Source organism: Netta rufina (genome assembly GCF_964035555.1).
Source record: "Netta rufina genome assembly, chromosome: 5".
Classification (NCBI taxonomy): Eukaryota; Metazoa; Chordata; class Aves; order Anseriformes; family Anatidae; genus Netta; species Netta rufina.
In genome coordinates, this window is record NC_140128.1 from 56445403 (window position 1) to 56458864 (window position 13462).

The following is a 13462-nucleotide window of genomic DNA, read 5'->3' on the forward strand; positions in this document are numbered from 1 at the left end:
GGTTTGTGCACGGACCCGGGACCCAGCAGTGTCCTTTTTCCCTCCTGCTTGCTCCACAGAAGTGCTACCATACTTCATTTCTCATCTTCTCCATCGAAGGCTTTGTTGAGGAGGTAGGAGTGTTTCGTGCCCCGTGGAGTGGATGTTACAAGGACTTCTCCAGACTTCATGTCTCCTAAGCAGTTGTCTGTAGCTGACACCGACAGTCTCATATTCCAGACCCTGTCCTCAGGTTTTACTTGTCATCTTTAGTCTTTTCACAGGTCTGCACTAACAGCTTAGCATTGCCAAGAGTAAAACCACCAGCGCTCCTCCTTGCAGCAATGTACAGCTCACGCAGCCACCGTGCACCAATTCAGCACCCAGTGCTCAAAATTAAAAGGGTGAAAGAGACAGCCAAAATCAACAGCTTTCCCTTTAACAAGAGCAGGATCTGAACCTCCAACAAACATTCAGAGAGGTTTTGCACACAAGAAAGAAGCGGGGACACTCTGCAACAACCCTCTGCGCTCTGCCTCTCTGTCTTCACTAATTATTCCCCTTAATTATCCGGACGAGGGAAAGGGCCTGCAGTAAAACTCCGAAGGCTGCCAGGTATTAGATTACCCGGCGCTGGTCTATTTACAGCATCCCCTGCCGTATGATTCACACCAAACGACAGCTGGCTCTGCAGCTGCCCCGTGCGTCTATTCGGCCGACACAGCTGCCGGCCGGCCGGGATTCCAGGAGCCGGCCCCGTCCTTCCCGAGGCACCGCAGGAGATATTTGGGTGACAACGCCGCCCCGAGCCGCCCCCTCGCAGCCAGCGCTTCCTCCTCGCGCTGCCCGGCGCTTGGGTTTACCGAAAATAAATCAGTCACGGGGGCTCTGCCCGTTTATTTATTTATTTTTCATCTGCTGCAGGAGCTGCGTGACGAGAGGATTGGAAGGAAAAAAGCCACAAAGTGTGGCTGTGTGCACAGTCAGCCCTACAGGTGCTTTCAAAAGACGTAAAATAATTCACACATTCTTTCAGTAAGGATGCTAAAACTCTGTTGCAATACAGATTGCTAACTACAGCTCTTTCCTGCACCTCCATTAATTCTACACAGAATAAACAAGCGCTTATTTCTTCAAAGTGCTCAGATTTGGCATTGCACAAAACAGAGCAATGGTTATTAAAAATATGCAATATCAGAGAAGGGATTACGCATATTCATGATTTATTGGGTATCTACTTTTGGGTAGACCTGTGCGGTGCCAGGAGTTGGACCTGATGATCCTTATGGGTCCCTTCCAAGTCGGGATATTCTATGATTCTATGATTGCAACACGCAGGACAGAAGGAACAAGGTCATTTCACTTCAGTTAAAGGCTGATCAATCCCTAACAAGCAGCTCCACGCTGCTGCGAGATGGAATTTGAAAGAGAAGGCACAACAGCTGTAAACATCACAGTCACTGATATATCCGACACATCAAAGTTGACACGGTTCAGTCACTGTCATCCATGCACAAGATTCCAATATGAACCTAAAAACAACTATGCAACAACTGTACAAACATGCTGCTATGCGGGACTCAAGTTACAGACACAGATAACGAGAACGAGACCCCTGCTTTTAAGGCTGCATGACCTTAAATGCACAGCGTATCACTCACACGCAATTTCCAGATTTTTTGCATGCTACCAACCAGATGACAAAAGCCTCCAGAATTTAACACTCCAGCTCGCAGATGGGATTTGCGAGTGAGGGAGAGAGCTGGGTTAATCAAAAGGATTTGTCCTTCACGGTTTTGGATGAGCCAACTCATTGTAAATATGAAAAAAGAAAAATAACAGCAAGTAACGCTACCGAAAGGACAACATAATGCCTGCACAGGGAATCCCCATATTCCAAGCTAAGAAAAAAACAAAACCAATATTTTTAATCACCTCATAAAATCCTTGGTGAAAAACTGAAGTTCAGCGATTGATTTTAAGGGGGAACCACCAAATAAAACCATATTTATGAATAATAAACACTCTTTGTCGTGCTGCTAATTACTCCCTGCATCAGTGCATCTCAAATCACGGTGCACGGACCCCCATTTAGAAACACTGAAGGCTCCCAGCGATCCATGGAGAGCTGGCAGCTAGCATGAGACCGGCTCCACCTCTTTGCTGCAAGCTACTTCGACAGGTGCCCACGTTCTTCATTATTATGAAGAGACTGGAGGCCCTTGAGAGCAGCTGGGAGTTTAAAAAAAAAAAACAAAAAAAAACAAAAACACAAGAGCACACAACTGCTTCCACTGCCACCACCATGCAAACAGAGAGCTCGAACGTGCTGATGGGCAACGCCACCAGCTCTCCGCAGCAATACACGTACTCCTCCTCCACTTTGGCTTTGTACCTCTGTGCACTTTGACTAAAGAAAGGTTTGCAGCGCACAGATCTCCCACCTTGGAGCAGGGATACGTCCTGGGTGTGCCTGCAATGCATAATCTGCCAGCAGCCCAAGACTTGCTTCTGCCTGCGCTCCCAGCTGGATGGAAGCCTGTGCGCCAGGGGTAGCGAGGAGCTCACTCCGAGGCAGGAGCCCTTCTGCGGGGCACGGCGCGTTATTAGCTCAGGCTCGGTGCCCTGCTCCTACAGCGACTGCTTCCAGACAGCTCCGAGCGTGGGCAGAGAAAACGAGCGTCTGCCTGCAGAACAGCGTGTGTACATCTCCTCTATCACACGATTTCACTTTTGATCTGCCCTTAACTAACTCGCTGCTCGAACAGCACCTGCTGTGTGTTGCACAACTTTCCCAAAGGAGTATTTTCAGGATGGAAGTTAAAGAGTAAAATCCAAACGCGTGCTTGCATGGAAAAAATATTAGCACAGAAATCCCCCCAAAATGCATGTTTGGGGACTGGAGTCTTATGCTTGGATTTTTTTCCTCCGAAACAGAAAGTTTCAAATTAACCTTGAGAAACAACCTTGTGCACTTACAGCCATGAAGTAGTTGGCACTTCTAACATATACAATGCTAAACACTGAAAATAGAGCTCGTTCTGCCTTGCTGCTGGCCTCCTGAACACAGTTAACCTTACACCGTCTTCAAAAAGAATCAGTCAATACTTTTACTTCTTAGCCAAAGTTCTGTTGATAGCTTTCAGATAGTCCAATGCAGAGCAAATAAATCACAAAAGGGTTACCAAGCCAGCGAGTAATATTTTAATGATTTATGAGTTGATTTTTTAAATTAGACTTCTGACACTAGAAGCAAGCACTGCTCCAGTAAAACGTACATATTCCCTGAAATGAAAATAAAACGCTACCCCATGTGAAAATTATCACACGTCTTCCTGGTGAAGGTATGTCCCAGAACATGATGAATAAAAGATATTCAGCACGTGTTATTATATCACAGCAGTACTGCATGAACACATTATGGCATAGGAATTGTTCTGTATTGCTACTGCTATCGTGGATGGAATTTAAGAATATGATTTATCATGAAAGTCAACGTAAACATACCTCTGGTGCAAGGTACTCTGGAGTGCCACAGAAAGTCTTCATTGTTGCTCCATCCTTTATGCCTTCTTTACACAGTCCAAAGTCTGTAATTTTTATGTGTCCATCTTTATCCAGCATAAGATTTTCCAGCTGAGAAGTCCAAATGAGGCACAGTATTAGAAAAAACGTGCATTGCTCCTGAGCAAGTCAATAAAAGACTCGAATTTCCGAAGATTACACTTCTGAAACGTGTTCTCACTGGAGTCAGAACCATAGCAGCTGCCAAAGCATGCATGATGTAAATACACATTTATATCACTTTCCTTAATTCTTTAGGGAGCATTAAGTAACTAATTTGCAGTCCTTGGGTAACTGATCATATATACAGCAAGAATACAGAATGTAAACATTGTAATTATGCTTCTAAAGTATTACCATCAACAGAACACCAGATTCTTTGTGAGGTGGAGTACTTATTACATTTTTTAAAAACTTCATCCCTGCTTTTACGCTAAGTGATTTTATAAAGCATTCTGTACCATTAAAGGATAGCAAATGAAGAAAGTAATTAAACGTAAGCTTAAAGAAGCATTTGCCAGAGATTTTTTATATGAGCATCACTTTATCTACCTACTCAGCGCTTGATACTCATCCTACTCTGCACCACTAATTTCTAACAAGGCCAACTATGTATGAAACAAAGGGCATTTTTAAAGGAATCATGGTGACAGGGAATACAAAATTGCAGCAGGAACTCCTAAAAACACTTTGAAGTACGCTGAAAATATTACGTAGCATATTCAACTAGTATCACCTTATCCTCCCCTGAAAGCACATCTCAGAAAATAATTTTTGTTGTTGCATTACCCTCAAGAACATCCCCAGTTTGCCTGCCCTAAGATTTCTCGTTTGTTTCTTTTCCCAATCTGGTCACGAAACAAACAAGCAACTTGAACTTTACTCAATTTTCCAACTGCAAGCAGGTACCGTGAAGATAGTGCCGCACAGCACACTGCAAGGAAGCACATCATACGCAGCGTACGAATTTCCGTGCGTCTGATAAGACCCAATAATAAGAAGTCCAGGATTGTACTCCAGCATGTATAAAGCCAGCAAGGCTGCTCTTGGAACATATGCAGTCAGGTGAAAATGCAATCCACGCTGCTCAGTATCCCTTCGTATTCTCTGAAACACCACTAGTGTCCTGATAGATGCGTTATACAAGCGCTTAGACGATAAAAGTGTTTAAACATCCTGTAAAGCCAAGCCCAACAGCTGCAATAACTGTTATGTTAAAGTTCAGTCAGAACACGCTTTCTTACAGTTGAGGCTAATTTGCTTTTGTGACTAAGAAAGAGAAAGCCCAAACTCCAAAAGCCTGTGAAATTGTTTTTCTACGTACCTTCAAATCTCTATAAACCACATTCTTCTCCGAATGCAGGTAATCCAATGCTGAAACAATCTCAGCTCCATAAAACCGAGCCCGGTCTTCAGAAAAGACACGCTCTCTTGACAGATGGAAAAACAACTACAAGAACAATAATTTGTTGCATTTAGATTGCATGCATTTCTGAGTTATGTATAACACTTCTCAAGCCATCCCGCTCGGAATCCAATGTTACCTAAGAGAAAACTCCTTCCCATCCACACTCAGCTGTGCTCCCAAATGTTTTTAAAAACCATCATAAAGTAAACAACCAGGCAATTATAATTCATATTCACAGATGTACGCTGATCACCAGTTTGATTGCTACACGTTCTTGTACATATAGGAAATAAAACTTCCTTTTAATTGAACTACAATTAGATATTAAAACTAGCTTAATGCATGATTTAGAGAAATGTTGATATTTCATCATTTCCTTTTTAACATCTTAGTACCTTACCTTCTTCGCTGTGTTTCTACCTCTCTCTCCAAAGTAACACATGCTCAGAAAATTCTTTAGAAAGTGTTTTAACCTGTCTGAAGAACAACTAGAAAGCAACTTATTTTTCTGAACTACTAAATGTCAGCTTACAATATGTTGCTGTTGTGTAAAATACAAACCTACACCCAAAATCTGTATTCTCTAAAAACGGAGTGAAGAAATTAGTCTCAGTTCTTAGCATTAGTTAAAACTGCAAACAGCTCTGTTTAACTGGGACAGCTTGGATGCACTAGAAATCAAGACACGGACTGTAGCTAAGTAATGCCAAGCAGATTTAGAAGCAGGACAGGAAAATCCTACAGCATTAAACTGTATTTCCCTTACCTCCCCTCCATTGGCATACTCCATCACAAAACACAAGCGATCATGTGTCTGAAAGGAATACTTTAAAGCCTGAAACAGATTTAAACAAAAACTCAGAAGAAAGATCACAATAACTGTTATAAAAAAACATTTTGAGTAAGTTTTCCAAAACACAGACAGATGTAAAATTTGTATTTTAGTGGACTTTTTGTTCTTGGCTGTCATATAATATTTGCATTTTCTTGTTGCAGCTGATCTACTGCCAACTTATTTTGAGAAATATATTTAATACATTAAACCAATCCCTTGCAGAAGCTATTGGCAATGCCTATAATGCTGTGAAACGAAGTTCTGACCCATTACAATGGCACAAAACGTACTGAAAGTGGCACTGAAGTATCCTCCCCCGGCCACAAGCTCCCACAGTCTGATCTCGCATCAGGAGGCCACAACAAAAAAAAAAAAAAAAAAAAAAAACCAACCCAAAAGCACAAGGTTTTGCCACAGTGGCCGTCAAGTCCACTTGTTTGAAACAAGGAGCTTACAAGCACCAGTCCCCTGGTCTCTGCCCCACTCACTGCAACTGCTCACTGTTGACAGCCTGCCAGGGGATTGAGCAATGCTGTCAATATCCATTCGTGAGCAATTCACAAAACCAGACAGAGGGTGTGATGGAGTGTCACAAGGTGCCTCTGTACAGCCCTGTCATGTGTATTCCTGCAGCAAGAGTAACACCAGCTTGTTTGCCACGGTCTTAAGTTTCTTGGTCATATCCCAGTCTGACAGCTGACTTAAGACAGCCCTTGGTTTGGATATTTAAGTTTATGAAAGCATTAAGAAAATACCACGCAGAATATCATTATCTTCATTATTATGGAAAGTATTTTTAAAGCTGATGTGTTTTTGCAAAGAAAGGGACAAACAGGTTTTAGGCCTGTCAACAACCATTTACTGATTATACCTAATTCAGCCAGTATTTACTTCCAGAGGCCACACTTGAAAAGTCTAAATTCCAGTTAAATTCTTGTGTACCTGGAAAAAGGAAACCACCAGGACACTACATAGGTCTCTTAGGGGGCCGAAGAGGTTGGAAATGATTCAGAACCAACTTGTAATGAACGCTACAAACAAAATCTTGAGGTAGAAATTGGGTATCTGAAGTCAACCCTGAGAGACTGTTGGTGCTGGAGATCTAAAAAGGCTATACTATCATGTTACAGTTAGCCAATATAAAGGCTGAATGAGGCATGGGTATTACTCTCCTCTATCTGCCTGCCAGTGTGCTTCCATCTCTATACTTCAGCAGATACTACCAGAGCTCTGATTCCACAGTAAATCTGCTTCTGGGAACAGTAAAAGAGATTTTTTAAAAAGAAATATATTTATATTTTATTTTATTTTCCCCTACTCTGCTGAACTTATTTGTCACAAGGTCAGGGTCACCCTGATCTCTGCCTCGAGGAGGACACCAAGCACTTGGAGGCCAGGGAAAGCAAATACTTCTCTCTCAAGAGATGGCAAACCGTTACACGGGTGAGCCATAAAACCAAACCACACCCCGAGACACTACAAGAAGTCTCTGATTTCAAGAGGTACTTAGGACCTGCTCTGCAAGAATGAGAGGACTCAGAAAAGCATTTTAATTTGTGCTTCCCAAAAATGGAAGCACAGAAAAATACACACCCACTCCAAAAACACAGATCTCAGATGCATTATATGAATAACAAAAAATAAGGAAAGTCTTGGTTGTCACGATGTCGAGTTCCACTCAACGGAGGGAGAAATACGTACTGTTAGGAACGGATGCCGCGAGTTCTGCAAAACACGGTTTTCTGTCAGCGTGTGTGCTACTTCATCCTGAAACACAATCAGAAGGAAATCACCCAAGTGATTCCCCAGATTAGGGGATGCATTTCAAGCAATTATTTACAAGTGCTCAGAGCATCCTTGCTATTCCTTTCCAGAAGGCTGTACATATTTCCAAGTTTTCCCATCCACTCACCTTTGCTACAATAACTTCCTTCTTCAGAATTTTCATGGCATAATACCGTCCGGTTGCTTTTTCTTTAACTAAAATGACCTTTCCAAAAGTGCCTTTTCCCAGTAGCTTTAGGTATTCAAATTCATTCATGGTCTGTTAATGAAACAGATAAACAAAAACTGAATTACATTAACTACCTATTACATATTCTACAAGTATATCAGACCAGAATTTCTCATTCATGGGTGAATACTATGCTTTTCTCTTTTTTTTTTTTTTTTTTTTATCCCTTTTGCTTAGTAGAATTCAGAAGCAGAAATGATTCTGCCATAAAAATGGGTACCAGTACACTTCCCAAAGATAATCAATCAAACTATTTAGGGAAAACCATAACCAACCACCAACAGAAAACTCACATGACTCACTCAACGTTCAATTGTGCTAATACCATTCCGTGTATTAGCATCACTCCACAGACATTTTGACCACTTGGTCAGTGTAGAGGTTCACTAAAAGTTGTATGTTGCTCTGAATCTAGGGACTGAATCCATACCCTTTTTCTGATGTTCCCCATGTCTCTAGGGGATTCACTTTCTTGTGTTTCAATGAATGGCACCAAAACCCACAGAGAAAACAACTGCTTCATGCATTAGCTACTCTCTCTTACTTGTTTTGCCATTACGGAAAATGCTGGGGAAATTGGAATGTGCTGCAGGCCAAGGACAGTCTCTTACAGCACCAATGACCATTGCCAACATAGCAGTAATAGGACTTGAACAGCCAAAGGCTACTGGAGCCTCTGTTGGGGAAAACTTCCAAGATGTTCTCAATAGCAAACTTTCTCCATATTCTTCCCTACAGCTGGCTGAGGAGACTTGCTGTTAATTGTTCAATACAGTGGATGTCAGGACCGCAATAATCACTTTGATTATCCTCACTAAAATGCCCAGGGAGAGACAGTCACTGTCTCAGAAGAATGTGCCTCAGAAATCTGACCAAGGAGGTTGTGGTTCTTGCATTTCTATTAGGAGCTGCTCAGCAAGAGTAGTATCTGCTCCGTCAAGGACACAAAAGGCAGCTACGATTTACAGTGACACGTAAGTAGCCACCCACATCAGTATAAAGCCAACAACACGACACAAGGCTGGCAGACATACTTAGCGATCACATAATGACTTATTTTCTTTAAAAATGTCATCAGCTTTCCCAAAACTGAAGCAAAGTTATGAAAGGAAATGGAAATGATAATAGTGAGATAAAATAGTGAGATGGGAAAGCCAAATAGGAGGCAATGAGAGGATAGAACTAGAGGACGGGAGGCTGAAGAGATTGAAAGGAGATACGTAAAAGGGCAGAGATCTATACTGGCACACTCCCCTTACACAAGGCCACTCAGTCAATGCTGTGTGCAATGCAAAAACCCAAGCTGCAGGAACACTATGGACAGACACCCAGACACCCCAGTGGCTGTCTGGGATTAGGCTAGGTCCTTAATCCAGAGCAATGAAATCCCCTGGCCCCACCTCAATTCCTGCAAATTCACTTGTGCATCTTTGCACTAGCCTATGACGACACAGCAGACAGAAATAGAGGTTACACATACTCAAGGTCCAGCAGGAAATATGATTTCATTGTCTGTACTGCAGGAAATTAAGCAAACTGCTTCCAGACCTGAGCTGGCCTTGGAAATCCTGCAGTGCATCCCAGTTGAGAACTCTGGTGGACCCAGCCAGGCTTTGATCCATACCTGCTCACCTCAGACAACCTTTTCATCCAGAAGCCACATCTACAACTGTGTAATTGTTAGGGGAACAGACAGACCTTGATTGCTGCTTCTCGTCTACATTCAAGATCTAAAATTTAGCGTTTTTCCTGCCATGCTCACTTACCACTTTGTGTTTTGGTTTTGTCATAGAAACCTCCATTTCTTCAGCACCTGAATTATCACTGGGAGAGCCAGATCTGAAATCCATCATCTCTTCCTCCTGTTTCTTGAGGCTGTCTGCTACAGTTTGAATGGCTTTCGTCCATTCTTCCCTGGCAAAATATAAGCAATGACATTTGTTATTTGTGTCTTCAGATTACTGTCTGCCATAGCAAGGGTCTCTGAGGAAAACTGAGCAACCAATGCTCTAAAATGAATCAATGCCATGTACACTGAGTTTTGTGTTTTCAAGTACTGCAAAAATACATTTTAAGAGCACTTTTAGCCTATATCTTTATTAATCATACTAGAAACCAGAAAACTGAAGTCCCCACAGTCCATACACAACATAAGGCTCTTCAGCAATTTCTAATACCCAGTCAGGCATCAGGTCAAGATGTGACCTAGTGATACAGAGATTTACATAACAAATACAGACTCGCCAAGACCAAAAAGCAAAAGGCTCTCATGCAGCACCAAGCAATTAAACACCGTTTTTCCATTCCTATGGTGCACTGGAAACACATATTTAACTGCTGGGGGCACTACGCCTCCTCTTCACACACACATCCCAAATTTTAATGCCAAGGAATGCTCTAGGAGAAGTTTTTAAAGCCCAGGATACTTAGATAATTCATCTCTTGCAGAGATGATGCCAGAGCTACAGCAGTTCTTGTGTAAAGCTTAGCAGCACATCAGTAAAAACAGCAATATTTTATCTTAGCCATAGGTCTTGGTTACAAGAAAGTTTCCACAGTGGTTTCAGCAGTGGGTGCTCTAATACTGACCCCTTTGAATTCTATGCAGACCCCTTCCACTCCACTGAATTTGGGGAGGTTTCACACCTTTGGAAACTATTGAAGTGAAAGTTCTTGGCCTTCACTTTCTTTCACTGCAAGTTTATTTAACATAAAACATACAACTCAATGTCTTACAGGTTTTCGGGAAGAGCTTTAAGGCATACAGGGGCTGAACAAATGTGGATTTACTGCATTTTACTGTCTGTAAAACACTCTGCGACTACAGCAGGAACACAAGCAGCCAAAGCTGAACAACTCCATGCACAATCTGCAACATAGTAAAGAAGCCATGCCATCCTTATCAATGTTAAACTTCTCACTGGTACTTTGAAATTATACAGCGAAGTATCAGCTTAAAAAAATAAAATCATATCTGAGCATCTGAATTGCAGTTTGTGTTGGGTGCAAAATAGAGAAACATTGCACCAAGGAAGCAAAGTCCATGGGAAAAATTACCTGATACAGTTTTCTAATAAAAGCTAGACCAATTCCACATAAGGTCTTTTATGTCCTGTGCAGGTTTTATTTTGGATTATGTCCAATTAAAGCAGTATTAATTTCCATATTACAGATACAGAAGATATCTAAGGAAGATTACCTCCATATTATCTCCAAAAGAGCAGAAAGACAGCTGTACAGAATTACCATTTTGGGGTTAAGGAACAAACAAATGACCTATTCACTTCCTTCAGCTAACATTCACCTGTACCATCTGCTTCAAAAGGCTGGTCTTCATACACTATCCAGCTCTGTCCTGGAACAGCAAGGTAATGCTAAATGTAGGAATAGTTTCCAAACATTCTCCTGTGCTTCCAGCAGAAGCTTTTTTCATTTAACATCACAAGCACATTCATTTATTTACCAGCCATTTTTATTATTCAGAACCATTACAGAAAGCCACAGGCTACCTTCACATCTGTTTCAAGATTTATTGCTGACTTGGTTGAGATCGTGGCCCTCCTGAAGTAGACAGATCTCCGATTCCTGGGATACCAGAATTTCACCCTCAGCTTTACATCTCAAGTATGTACAACAGAGGTGACTAACGCTCCAAGCCCTGAAGTGTCACAAAGCTGACTTAATTGGCTAGGAGGAAACAAAACAAAACCAGAACACAATCCTCCCCCAAGTGGAAACTGTTATTCACTCATTTTAGGGTCACTGACTGCAAAGCTACGAAATGAAACAAGGACCAGTTTATTTTTCTTTGCTTTAATTTGATTTCACCTGCTTCTGAACACTGTAATAGAATCAAAAGCAGTAAATAGAAACCATCTAACTCAGTGCACACACAAACTGTAATAGAAAAAAGCAAAGAATATTAAGTAGAATTTGCTGATCTTAAAAACAAACATGTGCCAGTATCATATATAGGGAGGACCACAGTTTTAAAATACCCCTTCCCCTAGGGCAATGATACTGGAATAATTTAAGTTCAGTTCCTGAAGAGCAAGTAAATATTTAAATACGCTGTAGTTGTAGAGTAGCTGTGCTGGAAAACTCTTCTCTCAGGAGGTAAGAGATCAATTCTCCAATGATGAGAGCACAGGATGCGCGCTCTTAGCTTTGTTTCCTAACAGCTGAAACAGAAATCTGCACCTGCAGCAGATAACTATCACCTTTATTATCTAATTTGCATAAAACATTAGCAATCAGCAGTGATACTACTGACTTTTTTCCTTTAAAAACAAGGTGTCTAAAAAGACTTTAAGAGGTCAGCATTTTGATACAACTCAATTTTGCCTGAATCTCTTTCACTTCTGCTCATCCTTCCAGAAACTCCCAGGTCAGAAACCCTTTATTCCACATAGCAGAAAATTTCCAGTGAGAAATGAAGCCTAACTTTCCAGAAATAACTACCTGTGTGCTGGTACAGACACGCACCTGTGCTTTTTGGATGCCCAAACCAACAACACTTCATTTACAGACACCGTTCAAAATCCACTCCCTGAGAAGTCAACCTCCCTTTAAGGCACCTTTTATACTGGAACAGGCAATAAAATTGGGACACTCAAAAATTCTCTGTCACTTTTCAGTCTAGACGTACATCACCTTGTAAGAGCTTGAGCAAAGGGCTTGCTATTAATGCTGAATGCTTGCATCTGCTTTTGCGAGTAGTTTATGTATTAAATATGAATGAAACATACCGCTCCTCTGGAGTCTCCACATGAAATGTTCTTTCAATTACTGTGGTCCACTGGAGGCATCTAATGATAAATGTGTTTGGTTTAGGTCGTTCTGTCTTCATCAGCTGGCACTCTACCACAATCAAGGAAGAAAGAGTCATGGTACATAAGCAGGTTTAAATAATCATTTGTCTTTATTCTTATCTAGCAAACTGTTGCAATTAATCAGCCATAGAAATCTCTGTAAGTACTTCTTTAGGCGACGTGAAACAATTTACTGTGTTGATGAAACCAATAAATAGCTTAAGAGATAGTCATCTAAGCAGCACCGAAATCAAATTCTGCTTAGAAAGGGTCCACGTTTGGTTGGCCAGAGATGTAAGTAGAAATGTGATGTGATGATACAGAAGCCATTCAGGCTCAGGTCCGATGCTCCAAAGGTCACCCAGAGCAGAACACATGGACAAAGTCAGCTGATAATGCGGCATTTACAGCCACTGAAATTAAAGCCGAGCCTCCGCATTCCCTCCCTCTGACTTTCCTGTCATAAAATCCTGTCCTGGGCTCTCAAGGAGTTGCTGGAGAGCGTATTTGGTCATTTTTCTGGGCCCTGACGAAGATTAGACTCTGTCAGAAAGCATTTCCAGCCCTCAAACACTAGAGGGAACATCAAACTGCAGAGGCACACCCCAGAAAAGACCCCATCCCAAACGCTGCCGGGACAGCTGCCACTCCGATGCCGGATGGACACACAGCCAACAGTCCACAGCCCTGCCAGTAAATACCACCCAAAAACTCCATGGAGACTGGCCACACTCAGAAACACCACCTTCTTCATAAGAAAATACTCTCGAGAGGAGAGCATGAATTTTGTTTTTAGGAAAAAAATATCACACCTACTGTTTTAAGCTTCATAGGACGAAGCATTCATAGGA

At 41.8% G+C, this 13462-nt stretch overlaps 1 protein-coding gene across 1 annotated transcript in view; it reads right to left on the minus strand.

The window, feature by feature from the left end:
• AKT1 (AKT serine/threonine kinase 1) overlaps positions 1-13462 on the minus strand; it is a 72325-nt gene that overhangs the window by 15744 nt on the left and 43119 nt on the right. The window contains exons 4-10 of the mRNA XM_084287779.1: positions 12549-12660; positions 9567-9714; positions 7699-7830; positions 7488-7553; positions 5718-5786; positions 4868-4993; positions 3487-3615 (exon numbers count right to left, since the gene is read on the minus strand). Of these exons, the coding sequence (XP_084143905.1) occupies positions 3487-3615; positions 4868-4993; positions 5718-5786; positions 7488-7553; positions 7699-7830; positions 9567-9714; positions 12549-12660 (782 nt within the window). The remainder of the gene's footprint in view (positions 1-3486; positions 3616-4867; positions 4994-5717; positions 5787-7487; positions 7554-7698; positions 7831-9566; positions 9715-12548; positions 12661-13462) is intronic.